General features: G+C 41.5%; 2 protein-coding genes across 2 annotated transcripts in view; both read left to right on the plus strand.

The window, feature by feature from the left end:
• LOC105038444 (2-Cys peroxiredoxin BAS1, chloroplastic) overlaps positions 1–8,089 on the plus strand; it is a 78,012-nt gene extending 69,923 nt beyond the window's left edge. The window contains 7 exon segments of the mRNA XM_073253773.1: positions 261–335; positions 2,567–2,643; positions 5,764–5,842; positions 7,066–7,144; positions 7,147–7,187; positions 7,448–7,561; positions 7,938–8,089. Coding sequence (XP_073109874.1) covers positions 261–335; positions 2,567–2,643; positions 5,764–5,842; positions 7,066–7,144; positions 7,147–7,187; positions 7,448–7,561; positions 7,938–8,054 — 582 coding nt within the window. The 3' untranslated portion in view covers positions 8,055–8,089.
• A 323-nt stretch (positions 8,090–8,412) lies between these two features.
• LOC140856456 (2-Cys peroxiredoxin BAS1, chloroplastic-like) lies at positions 8,413–13,042 on the plus strand. Its single transcript, XM_073253774.1, is given in 6 exon segments — positions 8,413–8,518; positions 8,933–9,015; positions 12,015–12,093; positions 12,096–12,136; positions 12,397–12,510; positions 12,887–13,042. Coding segments are annotated over 6 exon segments (540 nt in total). The 3' UTR covers positions 13,004–13,042.
• Positions 13,043–20,346: the final 7,304 nt, after the last annotated feature.

Genomic DNA, 20,346 nt, shown 5'->3' on the forward strand with positions numbered 1-20,346 from the left:
TTTTTTTTTCATATTCTTCTGATGAAATTGACAACCGATTGATTATAGAAATGCTGTTTTGAATAGTATTTATAGAAACATCTTTCAAAATAATGTTTTTAAAAATACCATACCAAATGTCGTTTTTAAAAGCACTATTTGCCCTTGTTTTGCTAGGCTTGAGTGCTTATCGCCGTTTGTTCTTGTTTTGCTAGGCTTGAGTGCTTTTTTGGGCTCGCGATTTTGTCTTCACTTACTGAGCGAGTTGACTATTTTCGCAGAGTGAGCTGCCACTGGTTGGAAATCTGGAGCCAGATTTTGAGGCCGAAGCAGTCTTTGATCAGGAGTTCATCAAGGCATACACAATTACGTTCTTTGGTGTTCCTTCCTCTCTTTTGGTTGTTCTCTGGAAAATTTGGCTTTGACAGTAGGTTCTCCCTAGATTATGATTACAGTTGTGATGTTATTAAATAGAAGTTGTGATACATGCTGCAGATTCCAGTGAATTGGATAATGCATTACATGTAGGTGTTGCTCTCTACAAGAAGATTCCGATCTTTTTGCCCTTTGTCTTAGCAATATGCTGATAATCCAATCCTGCAAAATAAAAGCATTCAGCAGAGTTGAGAATGCTCCCATGCAAAGTATCAGCATATTTTGATTAAGTGGCCATAAAGCCTAGGACCATCTAATAGGTCATGGTAGGAAGATCTCCAGTGGTTTTTCAATAGCCATATCCAATGATTTAGACTGGGAAATGCTTTCTTCCTAATCATGGGGAAATTATTTTTGACCTCCCATTTACCTCCCATTATTTTTGGCTGGAATTGATTTAGAATATCGGCTTAGTGCATAGGTGAAAATTTTAGTCCCAAGCTATTTTAATCATTATACAATAGATACTCAAAATCAAGGTTTGTCGAACCGTCCAGTTTGGAACAAGTAGAATGATACTGATGGCTGATTGGGATGGTTCTAGTGTTTGAAATGAACCATCGGTGAGGACGAGAGGAAGGAGAAGGAAAGAGAGGAAGAGAGAGAGAGTGAAGGGGGGGAGGGAAGAAGACAAAAATGTCGAGGAGGCCATCGGAGGCTTCTGGAGGCCTCAGAGCTCTGCCCTCCTCCGGAGTGAAGAAGAGAGAGGGGGGAAGAGAGGGAAGGAGCGAGTAAGTCGGCCGCATGGTTGCCGACTTCATGGTGTATCAAAAAAAAAATTAAATCTTGCTTGAAACTTGGGTGAGTTGCTCCTGTTTCGATCCAATGGAGGTTGAGGAAGAAAATCTAGCTCTCTAGAGGCCTATGTGGCCCTCTAGCGGCCACTGCCAGTCTTCCTGCCCCTTTTACCTCTTTCTATCCCTCCCCTCCCCTTCTCTCTCTCTCTCTCTCTGGTTCTCTCTCTCCCCTACTCTCTCTATTATGTCGGTTCAAGCCCGGCACGGAATGGCACAGGGCCATACCAAATTGTGCCGCTGGCTGACTGATATGAGCCCTTATGTTGATACAATGAACCTTGCCCGATTATTTAAAAAATTGAAATAAGTAAATTAGAACTGTATGGTATTGTATGTTTTTATCGTATTGTACTGGGTAGGCATTGAGTTACTAGCAGTTGCTGTCCTAGTCTTTCTCTATCTGGGAATTACTCTGAAGATAGTGGAAGGTATTGTCAGTAAAATATAATTCTTTGGAGATAGGTCTAAATACCATTATGGGTGCTTGTGTATGCCTATGCATTTCTGCGCATATGAGTCTGCCGTCCAAGGAGTTGGCTGGAGCTAGACAGTTGTAACAGTAGTAAGCCTAGTAGCCAAGTCATTGACTCTGGATAAAAGGTTATTCTGCACTTAATGTGCTAACATTGAGCGTGCAGCTATTCAACTTGCTGATAGAATTTCTCAATGTCCTTCATAATATCAAATTGTATGAAGAATTTGCCAAAGCAGCGATGTACCACATCAGCTTTATGAATGACTTAAGACCTCCACTGTTGATTTTTTTCCTTCTGCTTTTGTCATTGGTGATACTTGTTATGATGCTTAACAACACCATGAATGCATCATCTACAGAATAAAACAATTCGTTTTCCCTTGCTAAGAAATGATTACTCAAGAACAACTTTTGATTTGTGACATCTTTCTTGTGAAGAAGTGAACTATAAGGTGTTGTTTGGAGGTTAAATAATCATGGTTTAAGTTTTTAATTCTTCAGTTCGTTTTAGTCATCCTGGCCTAAAACATTCTATCAGAACCCAGGTGAAATTAGTTTTCCAGTAAGGTAATGCTGACTTAGGTCCAATCTAATGTGCCCAGAAGGGAACGAAGAGGTCCAAAACATGGTGATTTCTGTTTCAACACTGGTCAGATTCTAAATCCTAGAAGCTGTATACGAACTTGATTATCAAGCCTAGATGCTCGTGACTCATTTGCTTTTACTATGTTTCCGAAGCATTATTTAGTAGCAAGTCTCTCTCTTTCTCTCCCCCCCCACCCCCTCTCTCTCTCTCTCACTTGTGCGCGCGCGCGCGCACACGCCACACACAATTCTCAGTGGACAGTTATAAGTTAAAGTTACTAGCTTATTGTCACAGGTGAAACTCTCTGATTATATTGGGAAGAAGTATGTGATTTTGATTTTCTATCTGCTGGATTTTACATTTGTTTGCCCCCACTAGTAATTTCATGTCCACTGACTTATGAATTTGAATCTTGGATTGAAAGAAGCATTATGTTGGATGGATGTCTACCCAGGACACCATCTCCCAAGATTTTTTCGATACTACGCGATGCAGTAAGAAGAAAGAAGAAATAAAACAGAAAATAATCAAATATGTGGATCAGCCAAAAAGAGCTCGCCTCCACGGGGCATGCAAACTTTACTATGAGAAAAAGAAATATTACAAGAGGAGATCTCACCCTCAACTCTCATACACCCAATTTTTCTCTCACAAAAAATTTTTCCTCACAAAAATTCTCTCTCTAAAAAGATCCTCCGAACCCCTGAAGTGACCGCTGTCCGCTGTTCAAAAGCCTCACTGGAGCTCTCGCTCCTGCTTCTCTTCTCAGCATCTCAGCCCTCTCTCTTCTTCACGGGTTCGCTGGTCTTCGTAGGCTCTTCATGAAGCCACCTTCGCGACATCAGGCCACCCAATGGGTTCTCTCCCATGAAAACCAAGCCACCAGCCGAACCACACCTTCTGTTGAGCATCAGGCCCTTCTAAAGGGCTTAAACATCAATTAGAAAAAAGGCTTAAACATCAATTAGAAAGGGATTAGGACTCCTAATCAACCTCAAATCAAGTCCTAAACTGTTGGATCAAGACCACAAACCTCCTAGAGCCGTCCGATCGCGATCGGTCCATAGAATAGTATTGTAGACTGCGCGAAACGTGTGGAAAATGCCCACGCGGTCCACGCACCAGCCTATGGACCACCCGATCCATCGTGGATCGAGAAAAATGGGCTGCTAAGCCCGCACGCGTGCGTGTGGGCCTGGACCGTGCTTGCCTAGGCCTGGGTTGACCCGCACGCTCGCACGCCTAGGCCTGGGCCCCGCGTGCCTGGGCCTGGGTTGGGCCCACCTGTTGGGCCGTGCCCTGCATGCACCCAGCCCGCGCACTGGCTTGCCTAGGCTGCGCCCCGCCGCATGTGGCCGCACTACCGTTGCTCCATCGGCCTGCCTCCTCGAATTTCGTGCCGACTTCAAAAGCGCGTATCTCCTCCGTCTGAACTCCGTTTGAGGTGATTTTGGTCTCATTGGACTTCATTTTTCATTGCGAACCTCACTATGAGCTCAATATGGATCAAATCTTGAGGTGTCAAATCCTAACAATCTCCACCTCGACTCGATATTCGGTTTCTTCCTAACTCCGAAAGCTTCTGGATCTCTTCGTCCCCATGCCCTGGGGCAATCACCTACTGATCATGGATGGACAAACATGGGAGTCGAGCCAGGCCGCTCGATCCCATCTTCGTCGTATGCTGTGCTCCTCCTGATCTGAGACCTGCTCGGGGTATCAACCTGTGGCAATAGAAATCTTACCTGGTGACATCGCCTCTCATCCTCCTGAGTCTTCTGTCTTATGCCCGATCCACCTCCACCTAGAGCTCCACCTCGCTCTGGGATCCACTTGGCTCCTAAAGCTCCACCTCGCACTGGGCTCCCTACCAGATAATAATATCCTATGCTCCCCTTCTTCTCCTCCAGCACAATCCTATCGCCGCGTAGCACCCTCAGAATTTCTCCATCAGCTACCGTCCTATAGCCTCTCGAATCCAGTCTGCTCAGTGAGATAAGATTCCGTCTGAAATCGGGTAAGTATCAGACCTCCCCTAATCTCTTCACTGCACCATCATGTGTCTTCCAACTGACCGTCCCAATACCTCTGACCGCACAGCTCGATCTATTGGCAGATATATAGTGCCCTCACTGTTCTCCAGGGAGTCAAACTGCTCTTCTCTGCAACATACATGATGGGTGCATGCAGAATCTAATATCCACTGCTGGAATAAAGTAGATACCTCGTCAGATATCTCCAGGATATCTCCATCTAAATCGCTGTCGGCCATTGCCACAGCAGCCATCGTTCGATTTTTGAGTTGAGGGCAATCTCTAGCTAGATGCCTCAACTCCTTACAACGATAACACCTGGTTTTGCTCAAGTCCTTCTTAGGCTTGGACCGCCCTCGTCGCGATTTTCTGTCACTCCGTCTACTGCCTCCTACTCCTTCAGAAGCCACCAAAGCTGAGCTAGAAGCTCTGATACCACTTGTTGGATAGATGTCTGGCCAGGACACTACCTCCCAAGATCTTTTTAGTATTGCGTGATGCAGCAGGAAGAAAGAAGAAACAAAATAGAAAACAATCAATACGTGGATCAGTCAAAAAGGGCTCGCCTCCATGGGGCATGCAAACTTCACTATGAGAAAAGAAATATTACAAGAGGAGATCTCACCCTCAATCCTCGTACATCCAATTTTTCTCTCACAGAAAGTTCTCCCTCACAAAAACTCTCTCTAGGAAAACCCCCCTGAACTCTTGAAGTGACCGTAGTCCACTGTTCAAAAGCCTCATTGGAGCCTCTACTCCTGCTTCTCTTCTCAGCGTTTCAGCCCTCTCTCTTCTTCACAGGTTCACTGGTCTTCGTGGGCTCTTCACGATGCCACCTTCGCGACACTAGGCCACCCAACGGATTCTCTCCCGTGAAAACCAAGCCACCGGCCGAACCACACCTTCTGTTGAGCATCAAACCCTTTTAAAGGGCTTAAACATCAATTAAAAAGGGATTAGGACTCCTAATTAACTTCAAATCAAGTCCCAAACCATTGAATCAAGACCGTAAGCCTCTCAGAGTCGTCCGATCACGATCAGTCTATGAAATAGTGCCGTGGATAGTGCGAAACGCATGGAAAATGCCCACGTGGTCCATGCGCTGGCCTGTGGACCGCCCGGTCCATCGTGGATCGGGGAAAACGGGCTGCTGAGCCCGCGTGCGTGAGCGTGGGCTTGAGCCAGCCCATGCACTGGCTCGCCTGGGCTGCGCCCCACCGCACGTGGCCGCACCGCCGCTGCTCCGCCGGTCTACCATCTCCGGTTCCGTGCCGACTTCAAAAACACGTATCTCCTCCGTTCGAGCTCCGTTTGAGGTGATTTTGGTCTCGTTGGACTCCGTTTTTCGTCGCAAACCTCGCTATGGGCTCAATATGAATCGAATCTCGAGGCATCAAATCCTAACACATTACTTTCCAAGATAAGATGATTATTCACTGATTTTTCTTTTTTCATTTTCACAGAGATAACTGCTTTCAGTGATTGTTACTCAAAATTTGAGAAGTTGAATACAGAAATTTTGGGTGTTTACAGTGCGGTTGGTTGTTCTCCTCGATGTTACACTCCCTTAAAAAAAAAAAAAACTTCTGTGTCAGAAGTGTCTTTTTGTTCTTGTGTTGGCTCTCTCCTCAAGATGTGTCATCATCTTTTTATTTTTTTGGTGATGGGTGAGAAACAGTTATTACTCTGCAAAGAATGCTCACTACTGCTAAAATTGAGTTCATATAATCTGAACCAGACATAAGTTTTATGGTTAAGTTAATCTTCCATCTGTCAGCTACCAAGGAACTATAATTTGGATATCATGATGAGCTTGCCCATGATAAACTGGTGACTTTCATGTGCTCCGAGCATTTACATATGTCCTGTTTCTTCTCCCTATATCATAAATGTTCTTGAGGCTGAAGAAGAAATTGAAAGTACCAAGATAATATCAGCTGAAGTTGTTTCACCCAACCACTCCACCCTTTCCAAAGTTCTGCCAACTCCTGTTATTCTCTTCTGCTTGCAGCATCCTCTTCCATCACCACCACCTCATGATATAGCCACCACACCTATCTTCCACTACAATCACCATGCTGTTCTTCCTTCTAGCCACTGCCTACAGCCTTCAAAACCCTGAACTATTTTTCTATCTACATATGTGCGGTAACAGTGGTATCACACACACAGAAGCAAGCTGGGCATCCAAGCTAGCTGTATGTCTTGGAAATGTTGTATATATTTATTGACTATTGGGTGCATGACCTATTCTGATAACTATTTGCTGTATGTTTACATATGAATTTTTTCATTATTCTCTATCCATCGTTTGGTTTCATCCTTGTATTATATTGATAAACTCTGCTTTTTCCAAGTACATTGAAAACTTCCATATCTGATGTTATCTTCATGTTTCTATGTTCTTTAAGTTTTTGCTAAATTGCATGCTTGTGCTTGTGGCACCTGATTTCCAAATCCCAATTTTGTGACCATGGTTTAGATCAGGGTCAAAAGGATTTAAGAAATTTGTATAAGTAGATAAGATCCTTTGAATGAACAAACAGATATATTCAACAGCCACATTATTTGGCGACATTTTCTCTTGCATGTTATTGAATGTCATGACTACTGAGTAGCTCATATGCTGTTTTGGTTCGTAAACTTAAGCTGTATCTATGCCCTATGAATATGAATTTGTAGTTTCTGTGCTATTATAATTGTTTCTCTCTTTTCGCTGGAATGTGGAATTGTTTTCTAATACTATTTCTCAAATTGTAGTTCTCCCATCTTGCCTGGGTTCAAACAGATAGGAAGTCAGGGGGATTTGGTGATCTGAAGTATCCGTTGATATCTGATGTTAGTCAATTTCAAAATCTTATGGAGTGTTGATTCCTGATCAGGTATCATTTTACTTGTCATTAGCAGTATATATTTTTTTAAATATATTTTTAATAAAGAAATATGGTGGGGATGCCATCATCGGGGTTTGAATCCTCGTCCTCTCCTAGGCAGAGAGGAATGCCAACAATGATAGTCTAACATGCATTTTATTTGTAAATCACTGTTGGTAACACGAAACAGTCTTTGTGCTCCATGCCAAATGAAATTTATGTTGTTATAGGCCTAAAAATGGCTCACTTTGGAATGTATATTTGGACAGGGCATTGCATTGCGAGGACTATTCGTCATTGACAAGGAAGGAGTGATTCAGCATTCTACCATTAATAACCTTGCAATTGGATGGAGTGTTGATGAAACCATGAGGACCCTTCAGGTAAAACAAGAGAAGAAAATTCAGAGCTCTCGTTCTGCTTTATAACAAGATGTATTCATGATTTGGTCGGTGACTCCAATTTGCATCGCATAATCCATTTTTTTGCCCTGGGGATGAGCTGTTTCCTGAAACGTACCCAATCATATGTTTTGCTTCATATTTTACCTGTAGATTCTAATAAATTTATAGTTTATTGCAGCAGTAGCCCACTCAAGAACTGTTAAATTAATCTGGAATTTGTGATTTCTTTTTTGTGGCTGCCAGTTTACATTGCAGATACCTCTCCTGTTGCTTGGATCATTAACCCTGCAAATTTCTAGGCTAGATAAACTTTACCTGCCCAGATTAATTCAAACTTCTTTACTGTGCTTTGCAGGCATTGCAATATGTCCAAGAGAACCCAGATGAGGTCTGCCCTGCAGGATGGAAGCCTGGGGAGAAGTCTATGAAGCCAGACCCTAAGCTCAGCAAGGAATACTTCGCAGCTATATAGGAACCGTATGTTCAGCAGAGATGTATCCACTTCATGAATTTTTTATGGGCTCATATTCTGGAATAAATATGAGGGACTTTTACCCCTCCTGATTTTACTTCATGTAAAAGATTTCTGTTTGTGGTTTCATATTTAGTGTTGGCACCGAGATTTGTAGAGCAGGAGCTCTGCAGATGTGTGTCCTTTAAGATGCGGATGGATGGGAAATGAACAATGAACTGCGCTTGTCATCTTAGATGAAATGACTATTTGGCTAGCAGAACAAATTGCAACTGGAGTTGTGGAATCTTAGATGCTTGTGCTTGTTGATGTCAAAGCACGAACTCTAAGTTGGTCCTTTTTTTGTTCTCCGGTGATGATGGCGAGCAGAGTGTTGACCAGGGAGTTTAAAGATTCAGAGCTTTTTAAGAGCAATGAGAGTTTTGCTTGTCAGGGTTGTCAATTGTTGAGACATGTATTCTCTTGTATGTTTGTGATGGCCCAGCCCATGTAACAAGCCCACAAAGCCCCAAAAAAAAAAAAAGGAAAGAAAAACAAAGGAGAAGACTCCCTTTGGGAGTCTTCTTCCTCCTCTCACCGTCTCCCAACCGGAGTCGGAAAGAGCCCCCTCCAGCTCTATTTAAGGAGGAGAACCCTCCTCTCTCCCTCTCACCAGAGATCCCGAAGTCCATCGGTGGCAATCGTCGAAAAATCATCGCGAAAGACCAACCTGCGCCCGTCAAATTTTCTCGCCGGAAAGCCTCACCGACGTCGAAGGTGAGCCTTCTCCTCCTGCCTCTCTTCTCTCCTTTCCTTCCCATGCTGGTGTGCATGCTCGTCGGTGATCGAAGTCGTCGGATTTCTTTGAGAAAGGGATTCGTTCCCTTTTGAATATGTAGGTACGATGGTCGCCATCGGCCACCGACTGGGCCCTTATTTTGCCACCAGGCGCCCTTCTCGTGCCGACTACCGCCCCATGCCGGTTACACCGTCAGTCGGCCAGCCAACGAAGGGATTGAAGATCTCCTGTTTCGGCCCAAGGCAACCCATAGGAAGAAGAAGAAAGAAAAAAAGAAAAAAGAAAAGAAGAAGAAGAAAGAAAAAGAACAAGAACAAGAAGAAGAAGAAAGAAAAAAAGAAAAAGAACAAGAACAAGAACAAGAAGAAAGAAAAAAAGAAAAAGAAAAGAAAAGAAAAAAAGAGAAAGAAAAAAAGAAGAAGAAAAATAGAAAATAAAATATAGACTCTCTCTCTTCTTCTCTCTCTAATTTCTCTTTCTCTTTCTACTTTCTCTCTCTATTTTCTCTCTCTAGATTATTTCTCTCTCCTAAGATTTTTTAAAATTTTGAAGAATGATGATGAATTTAAATAATCCTAGTGATGAATTTTTGATCTGCGATCGTCGGACGGTACACTGACATCTACTTTGATCAGATTAGATATTTTTAAGATTCTATTTTTTTCATGATTTTATTGAATTATCCACATGATAGCCTCAGCATGATTTGATCTGATTGATCGAATTTGTTGAATCATATCGTCTGAAAAGTTCAAGATAAATTTTCTCTCTCTAGAATTTTCTCTCTCTAAAGTTATTTTTCTCTCGATCGATTTATCAATGAGGAATTTTTTTTAATATTTCTGATCTGATGAAGAATCTTAATCCATGATTGTTGGGCAGTGTGTTGGCACTCACCTTGATCAGACCATGAATCCTTAGATTTGATCATCCATGATCTCGATCTAGCCATGATTTGATTTGATCATGTTGATTTCACCAATCATAATGTTGAATTGTGTCACCTGATCAATTCGAATTGTACCTCATGAATTTTTTCTCCTCTGATTTTCTCTCTCTACTTGATTTTATGAAAGCAATGAAGAAACCTCGATCCGATCACTTCGAATTCGATTTGATTTGATAGTCAAACTTTGGATCGTCTATATCCTAATTAGATTTTGATTAGATAAAATTAGATGATGGGACCCAATCTAAACCGTTGAAATATGATTTTCGTATTCTTTCTGATTATTGAATTTGATCTCGTATAGGTATCGTTGATACCTGATAATCGGATATTGTGATATGGTTTATGAACTGAAGAATTTTGAAAGAGAATTTATAGAATTATGTGAATTTATTAGAATACGTTCGAGGTAAGTAATGTTTTACTTTTTTTAAATTTATCGATAAATTATAATATATTTTTCTGATATGATTTGTGAAACGATGCATGAATTGGATGAATAATATTTTGTTATGAAAATATTTTATTTGAAATATTATGATGAAGCATGATTGAATATATTGATTTCATGATGTATTATATTGATTAATTTTGATACTACATGATTATATGTTTGCTTATCAAAATTAAAATATGAAACATGATTTATGAAGAATTCTAATATAAGAACAATATGAATTGACAATCTGACTATGTAAAGGACTCCGTCAATGGGGGCATATACATTGGCAATTGATTTATCCTGAGGGTTTATGTCGTCAGAGAGACCAGCGACAAATCGCCAGAGAGACCAACGGTTTCGAAGGACTTTGCTGCCAGATGATTCGCAGCTCACCGCAAGAAGATACGCGGTGTTATGACCCTGCCACAGAAAAAATATGGTTATAGCTCATGGTTGACAAAAAGAATTTAAGAACGAAAGAAATTAAAATCTCGAAAGAAACTTAAATTTTGAAAAAGAAATAAATTTGGCATGAACTATATTGCATAATCGAAATTGATTTCAATTTGATGAACTCTATATGCTTATTTTCTATAAATAATTATTTACTTAAATACCTGATGAAATCTGTTGAAAGTGATCATTGCTTACTGGGCTGTCTAGCTCATTACCTCCTATTTTACTTTTTTTACAGATGTTGAGGAATTAAAATGATACAAGATATGAATGGAAGAGTGATCAGAAGCAGAATCTCCATACTTTTATTTTTAGGTTGAAAGTCTTATTGAATTTGATGTAAGGCCTGTGAATCATTGTTGAATTTATTGAGATATTAAAGAAGAAATTTAGATCATTATGTTTTGGATTTAAATTATTGACTAATTATTTCGCTGTTGTTTTAGGATAGCATGATAAGATGCCTTGCATGCTTATAGGAAGAGTTTTCTATGAGTATGCGGCGGTTGCCATGACCCTCGATTCATAATCTCGGGTCGGGGGCGTGACAATATTACTCTTTCAGGTAGGAGCAGCTGATCGATCAGATAATCGAGAGATTATTGTTTGTCGTTCGCTTAAATATGCATGACGACAATGATAAATTTGACTTATTGTTCTTCCTTCTAGCCACTGCCTACAGCCTTCAAAACCCTGAACTATTTTTCTATCTACAAATGTGCGGTAACAGTGGTATCACACACACAGAAGCAAGCTGGGCATCCAAGCTAGCTGTATGTCTTGGAAATGTTTTATATATTTATTGACTATTGGGTGCATGACCTATTCTGATAACTATTTGCTGTATGTTTAAATATGAATTTTTTCATTATTCTCTATCCATCGTTTGGTTTCATCCTTGTATTATATTGATAAACTCTGCTTTTTCCAAGTACATTGAAAACTTCCATATCTGATGTTATCTTCATGTTTCTTTGTTCTTTAAGTTTCTGCTAAATTGCATGCTTGTGCTTGTGGCACCTGATTTCCACATCCCAATTTTGTGACCATGGTTTAGATCAGGGTCAAAAGGATTTAAGAAATTTGTATAAGTAGATAAGATCCTTTGAATGAACAAACAAATATATTCAACAGCCACATTATTTGGCGACATTTTCTCTTGCATGTTATTGAATGTCATGACTACTGAGTAGCTCATATGCTGTTTTGGTTTGTAAACTTAAGCTGTATCTATGCCCTATGAATATGAATTTGTAGTTTCTGTGCTATTATAATTGTTTCTCTCTTTTTGCTGGAATGTGGAATTGTTTTCTAATACTATTTCTCAAATTGTAGTTCTCCCATCTTGCCTGGGTTCAAACAGATAGGAAGTCAGGGGGATTTGGTGATCTGAAGTATCCGTTGATATCTGATGTTAGTCAATTTCAAAATCTTATGGAGTGTTGATTCCTGATCAGGTATCATTTTACTTGTCTTTAGCAGTATATATATTTTTAAATATATTTTTAAAAAAGAAATATGGTGGGGATGCCATCATCGGGGTTTGAATCCTCGTCCTCTCCTAGGCAGAGAGGAATGCCAACAATGATAGTCTAACATGCATTTTATTTGTAAATCACTGTTGGTAACACGAAACAGTCTTTGTGCTCCATGCCAAATGAAATTTATGTTGTTATAGGTTTAAAAATGGCTCACTTTGGAATGTATATTTGGACAGGGCATTGCATTGCGAGGACTATTCGTCATTGACAAGGAAAGAGTGATTCAGTATTCTACCATTAATAACCGTGCAATTGGATGGAGTGTTGATGAAACCATGAGGACCTTTCAGGTAAAACAAGAGAAGAAAATTCAGAGCTCTCGTTCTGCTTTATAACAAGATGTATTCATGATTTGGTCGGTGACTCCAATTTGCATCGCATAATCCATTTTTTTGCCCTGGGGATGAGCTGTTTCCTGAAACCTACCCAATCATATGTTTTGCTTCATATTTTACCTGTAGATTCTAATAAATTTATAGTTTATTGCAGCAGTAGCCCACTCAAGAACTGTCAAATTAATCTGGAATTTGTGATTTCTTTTTTGTGGCTGCTGGTTTACATTGCAGATACCTCTCCTGTTGCTTGGATCATTAACCCTGCAAATTTCTAGGCTAGATAAACTTTACCTGCCCAGATTAATTCAAACTTCTTTACTGTGCTTTGCAGGCATTGCAATATGTCCAAGAGAACCCAGATGAGGTCTGCCCTGCAGGATGGAAGCCTGGGGAGAAGTCTATGAAGCCAGACCCTAAGCTCAGCAAGGAATACTTCGCAGCTATATAGGAACCGTATGTTCAGCAGAGATGTATCCACTTCATGAATTTTTTATGGGCTCATATTCTGGAATAAATATGAGGGACTTTTACCCCTCCTGATTTTACTTCATGTAAAAGATTTCTGTTTGTGGTTTCATATTTAGTGTTGGCACCGAGATTTGTAGAGCAGGAGCTCTGCAGATGTGTGTCCTTTAAGATGCGGATGGATGGGAAATGAACAATGAACTGCGCTTGTCATCTTAGATGAAATGACTATTTGGCTAGCAGAACAAATTGCAACTGGAGTTGTGGAATCTTAGATGCTTGTGCTTGTTGATGTCAAAGCACGAACTCTAAGTTGGTCCTTTTTTTGTTCTCCGGTGATGATGGCGAGCAGAGTGTTGACCAGGGAGTTTAAAGATTCAGAGCTTTTTAAGAGCAATGAGAGTTTTGCTTGTCAGGGTTATCAATTGTTGAGACATGTATTCTCTTGTATGTTTGTGATGGCCCGGCCCATGTAACAAGCCCACAAAGCCCAAAAAAAAAAAAAAAAAGGAAGGAAAAACAAAGGAGAAGACTTCCGAAGGGAGTCTTCTTTCTCCTCTCACCATCTCCCAACCGGAGTCGGAAAGAGCCCCCTCCAGCTCTATTTAAGGAGGAGAACCCTCCTCTCTCTCTCTCACCAGAGATCACGAAGTCCATCGGTGGCAATCGTCGAAAAATCATCGCGAAAGACCGACCTGTGTCCGTCAAATTTTCTCGCCGGAAAGCCTCACCGGCGTCGAAGGTGAGCCTTCTCCTCTTGTCTCTCTTCTCCCCTTTCCTTCCCATGCTGGTGTGCATGCTCGCCGGTGACCGAAGTCGCCAGATTTCTTTGAGAAAGAGATTCGGTCCCTTTTGAATATGTAGGTACGGTGGTCGCCACCGGCCACCGACTGGGCCCTCATCTTGCCACCAGGTCGCCCTTCTCGTGCTGACTACCGTCCCATGCCGGTTACACCGTCAGTCGGCCAGCCAATGAAGGGATTGAAGATCTCCTGTTTCGGCCCAAGGCAACCCATGGGAAGAAGAAGAAAGAAAAAAAAAAGAAAAGAAGAAGAAGAAAGAAAAAGAAAAAGAACAAGAACAAGAAGAAGAAAGAAAAAAAGAAAAAGAAAAGAAAAAAAAAAGAGAAAGAAAAAAAAAGAAGAAGAAAAATAGAAAATAAAATATAGACTCTCTCTCTCTTCTTCTCTCTCTAATTTTTCTTTCTCTTTCTACTTTTTCTCTCTACTTTCTCTCTCTAGATTATTTCTCTCTCCTAAGATTTTTTATAATTTTGAAGAATGATGATGAATTTAAATGATCCTAGTGATGAATTTTTGATCTGCGATCGTCGGATGGTACACCGACACCCACTTTGATCAGATTAGATATTTTTAAGATTCTATTTTTTTCATGATTTTATTGAATTATCTACATGATAGCCTCAGCATGATTTGATCTGATTGATCGAATTTGTTGAATCATATCGTCTGAAAAGTCCAAGATAAATTTTTTCTCTCTAGAATTTTCTCTCTCTAAAGCCATTTTTCTCTCGATCGATTTATCAATGAGGAATTTCTTTTAATATTTCTGATCTGATGAAAAATGTTGATCCATGATTGTTGGGCAGTGTGTTGGCACTCACCTTGATCAGACCATGAATCCTTAGATTTGATCATCCATGATCTCGATCTAGCCATGACTTGATTTGATCATGTTGATTTCACTAATCGTAATGTTGGATTGTGTCACCTGATCAATTCGAATTGTACCTCATGAATTTTCTCTCCTCTGATTTTCTCTCTCTACTTGATTTTATGAAATTAATAAAAAAACCTCGATCCGATCACTTCGAATTCGATTTGATCTGATAGTCAAACTTTGGATCGTCTATGTCCTAATTAGATTTTGATTAGATGAAATTAGATGATGGGACCCAATCTAAACCGTTGAAATATGATTTTCATATTCTTTCTGATTATTGAATTTGATCTCGTATAGGTATCGTTGATACCTAATAATCGGATATTGTGATATGGTTTATGAACTGAAGAATTTTGGAAGAGAATTTATAGAATTATGTGAATTTATTGGAATACAAAATAAAATTTATCGATAAATTATAATATATTTTTCTGATATGATTTGTGAAACGATGCATGAATTGGATGAATGATATTTTGTTATGAAAATATTTTATTTAAAATATTATGATGAAGCATGATTGAATATATTGATTTCATGATGTATTATATTGATTAATTTCGATACTATATGATTATATGTTTGCTTATCAAAATTAGAATATGAAATATGATTTATGAAGAATTCTGATATAAGAACAATATGAATTGACAACCTGACTATGTAAAGGATCCCGCCAATGGGGGCATATACGTTGACAATTGATTTATCCTGAGGGTTTATGTCATCAGAGAGACCAGCGATAAATCGTCAAAGAGACCAGTGATTTCGAAGGACTTTGCTGCCAGATGATTCGCAGCTTACCACAAGAAGATACGCAGTGTTATGACCCTGCCACAGGAAAAATATGGTCATAGCTCATGGTTAACAAAAATAATTTAAGAACGAGAGAAATTGAAATCTCGAAAGAAACTTGAATTTTGAAAAAGAAATAAATTTGGCATGAACTATATTGCATAATCAAAATTGATTTCAATTTGATGAACTCTATATGCTTATTTTCTATAAATGATTATTTACTTAAATGCCTGATGAAATTTGTCGAAAGTGATCATTGCTTACTGGGCTGTCTAGCTCATTATCTCTTATTTTACTTTTTTTACAGATGTTGAGAAATTAAAATGATACAAGATATGAATGGAAGAGTGATCAGAAGCAGAATCTCCATACTTTTATTTTTAGGTTGAAAGTCTTATTGAATTTGATGTAAGGCTTATGAATCATTGTTGAATTTATTGAGATATTAAAGAAGAAATTTAGATCATTATGTTTTGGATTTAAATTATTGACTAATTATTTCGCTGTTGTTTTAGGATAACATGATAAGATGCCTTGCATGCTTATAGGAAGAGTTTTCTATGAGTATGCGGCGGTTGCCATGACCTTCGATTCACAATCTCGGGTCGGGGGTGTGACAATGTTACTCTTTCAGATAGGAGTAGCTGATCGATCGGATAATTGAGAGATTATTGTTTGTCGTTCGCTTAAATATGCATGACGACAATGATAAATTTGACTTATGTTACGAATTACTGGTCAGCCCAACTTAGCTTTCATCGCTCCTAATTGTGAGGTAACGGATGCAACTTAGAAATGCTCTTCACTGGATCACTCTTGCTATCATGCTACATATGTAACGCATACAAAAGAAGAGATTAAGAAAAACTATGGAGGATGCTACTGCTCATCCTTCGACCATAAGAATCTGGATCGACTCTGATTCATGTTACTGTCTCAGTTTGAAGAGTCAGAGCTGCCTCCTTTTAACATGAAATAGTGGGAAGGCAGATTACTTATGTTAAGATTTGATGTCTCAAGATTCGATCTATATTGAGTCTACAACGAGATCCGCGACGATGAATGGAATCCAACGAGCCCAAGATCACCTCAAACGGAATCCAGATGATCGAAATACGCTCGATTGAAATTGGCACGAAGTCCGAAGCGATGGCGGCCAGCGGAGGCGACGGTGGCACAGCCGCGCCGGCCCGACCGCAGAGCGCATCCCAGGCCCGGGCACTCGGGCGGGGGCGCGGCCCAGGCCCGGGCACACGCGCATGGGGATCAGAAGCCCTGGTATCTCGGTCCATGGTGGATCAGGCGGTGCACACACAGGCGCGTGGACTGAGGGAGCATTATTCCTCGATTTCTTGCAGTCCATCATAGATCGGACGTCATTTCCTCGGCATTTCTCACGGTCTTCAGATTATTCTATGGATCAGGTCGTGATCGGACGGCCTGGGGAGCTGACGGTCATGATCCGACGGTTCTGGGAGGTCTTCTGGGTGCTGTGGGACACTATTTCCTATTGTTTTACGGCTTTAAACCTTTATAAGGCTCTGTTCCATGACAGAGAGCTATGTGGCGGTTTCATTTGGCGGAACACCCGAGAATAGAGGCAACGAAGCACCGACAGGAGTAGGAGTAGAGGCTCCAGGGAGACTGTTGGACAGCAGACAACGTTCGCTTCAGGGGTTCATGGGGGTCTTTCTAGAGAGAGAGCTTTTGTAAGAGAGAGTTTCCTGTAAGGGAGAGATTGGATGTACAAGGGTTGAGGGTGTGATCTCTTCTTGTATTTTTTTTTCTTTCTCATAGTGAAGTTTGCATGTCCCGTGAAGGCGAGCCTTTTTTTGGTTGATTCACGTATTTGATTATTTCTATTTTTTTATTTCTTTTTTCTTCCTGCTGCTATGCACGGTATCGAAAAGATCTTGGGAGGTGGTGTTTTGGCCAGACATCCACCAACAAGTAGTATTAGAGCGAGGCGGTACAAGGATGCAGACTGCAGCAGTAGTGAGTAAAATTGAAGATGGAAAAGACAGGATCAATCAAGATGGAGATCAACAAGTTTGATGGAAAGAGCCATTTCTTCTTGTGGTAGGCAAGGGTGAAGGACGTGCTAATCCACCAAGGATTGATCGATGCTCTCTTATGTGAAGAGAGGTCGACCATCATAAAAATACAGGATTGTAAGTGGCTCCAAATGCAGATGGTGAGTACCATCTGCATGTACCTAGCGGATGAGGTGGTGATCCATGACTTAGCGAGATTTCTCCGACGGTGCTGTGGTCGAAGCTCGAAGAGTTGTACATGACGAAATCTCTCATCAACACTCTTTTCCTCTGAAGATAGTTCTACTAGCTATAGATGACTGAGGGGCAGAGCGTGCAAGAGCATCTCAACCACTTTCAGAAGATCATCACCGACCTTCTTAGTGTTGGCGAGAAAGTTTAGGAGAAGACTAGGGTGTTGGTCTTGTTAGCATCGTTTCTCCCTTCGTATGAGTCCTTGGTGACTGCTCTTCTAGTGGGGAAGAGCACCATCAAGATGAACGAGATTACCGCAATGATTCTCTAGAACGAGATTCTCAGGAGAAAGAATCCAGCTTCGAGCTCAGGTGGCGGTAGCTCAGCTTTGGTGGTTTCTAGAGAAGCAGAAGATGGTAAACGGAGCGACAGGAGATCGCGACGAGGGCGGTCCAAGTCCAGGATGAGGGACTTGAGCAAGACCAGGTATTACCGATGTGACGAGTTGGGAATCTAGCCAGAGATTGCTCTTAACTTAGAGATCGGACGAGGGCTATTACAGCAACGGCCAGTAGCGATCAGAGGGTGATTCCCTAGAGATATCTAACGAGGTATCTACTTTTTCGCAGTAGTGGATTTTAGATTCTGCATGTACCTATCATGTATGTTGTAGAGAGGAGTAGTTTGACTCCTTGGAGAGTAGTGAGGGCACTGTTTATCTGTCAGATTGATCAAGCTGTGCGATCAGAGACATTAGGACGGTCAGCTGGAGGACACATGATGATGCAGTGAAAAGATTGGGGGAGGTTCGATACATACCTGATTTCAGACAGAATCTTATCTTCTTTGAGCAGACTGGATTCGAGAGGTTACAGGACAGTAGCTGGTGGAGGAATCCTAAAGGTGCTACGCGGTGATAGAATTATTCTGAAGGAAAAGAAGAGGACGAGAGGACATTACTACCTGGTGGAGAGCCCAATGCGAGGTGGAGCTTCAGGAGCCAGGAGGAGCCCAAAGTGAGGTGGAGATCCAGGTAGAGGTGGATCGGGCACGAGACGTGAGACTCAGAAGGATGAGAGACGATATCGCAAGGTAAGATTCCTATTGCCGCAAGATGATACCTCGAGTAGGTCTCAGGTCAGGAGCAGCACAACATACGATGGAGATGGGATCGAGTGGCCTGGCTCGACTCCTATGTTTGCCCATCCATGATCAACTGGCGATTGCCCCAGAGCATGGGGGCGAGGAGATCCAGAAACTCTCAGAGTTAGGAGGAGGCCGAATATCGAGTCGAGATAAAAATTATTATAATTTGATGTCTCGAGATTCGATCCATATTGAGCCCACAGTGAGATTCACGACGATGAATGGAGTCCAACGAACCCAATATTACCTCAAATGGAGCCCAGATGATCGAAATACGCTCGATTGAAGTTGGCACGAAGTTCGGAGTGAAGAGGACCGGCGGCGGCGACGGTGGTGCAGCCGCGTGCGGCAGCACCTGGCCCGGCCGCAGGAGCACGACCCAGTGCGGAGCACGTCCCGGGCCCGGGCGCTCCCTCAGGGGTGCGGCCCAGGCCTAGGTGCACGCGCTCGTGCGAGGCTCAAGCCCATGTGCGCACGCGGGTGCGGCCCAGGCCCACGCACACACGTGTGGGGATCAGGAACCCTGGTATCTCAATCCATGGTGTTTCGGGTGGTGCACAAGTAGGCGTGTGGATCGAGAGGACATTTCCCCTCGGTTTCTCGTGGTCCATCATGGACCAGACGCCGTTTCCTCGGTGTTTTTCACAATCTACGGATTATTCCGTGGACCAGATTACGATCGGACGGCCTAGGGAGCTACCGATCACGATCCGATGGTTCTGAGAGGTCTTCTGGGTGCTGTGGGATATTATTTTCTCTTGTTTTACGGCTTTAAGCCTTTATAAGGCTATGTTCCGTGATAGAGAGCTGCGTGTGGCGGTTTCGTTCGGCAGAACACCCGAGAACAGAGGCAACGAGGCACCAACAAGAGCAGGAGTAGAGGCTCCAGAGAGACTGTTGGTCAGCAAACAGCAGTCGCTTCAGAGATTCAAGAAGGTCTTTCTAGAGAGAGTTTTTGTGAGGGAGAGCTTCCTGTGAGGGAGAGATTGGATGCACAAGGATTGAGAGTGTGATCTTTTTTTGTAATTTTTTTTTCTTTTCTCATAGTAAAGTTTACATATCCTGTGGAGATGAGTCCTTTTTTGACTGATCCACATATTTGATTATTTCTTCTTCTTTTTTTTCTTGCTACGATGTGCAGTATCAAAAAAATCCTGAGAAGTAGTATCTTGGTTAGACATCCACCAACAGCTTGCTGGAATACTAATGTTAAAGCTTGATTAGCTTCACTGATTATGTCATGTGGCTGTACTAAATCAGAACCGTAGAAGTTCGTGACTTTAGCCTGCCACAGGTTACAAATTCCCTGCATTTACGGGTGAAAATGGGACATGGTTCAGTAAGCTATTGAGAATCAGAAATGCGATATGAAAACAAGTTGAAAAAATACATCCAACTGGTTTGTGAGTGCCAAAATGACTAATTAGAGCGATGATAGGGCCTCCAAGTTTCAACTATATCAATCAAATCA

Source organism: Elaeis guineensis, chromosome 1 (genome assembly GCF_000442705.2).
Source record: "Elaeis guineensis isolate ETL-2024a chromosome 1, EG11, whole genome shotgun sequence".
Lineage (NCBI taxonomy): Eukaryota > Viridiplantae > Streptophyta > Magnoliopsida > Arecales > Arecaceae > Elaeis > Elaeis guineensis.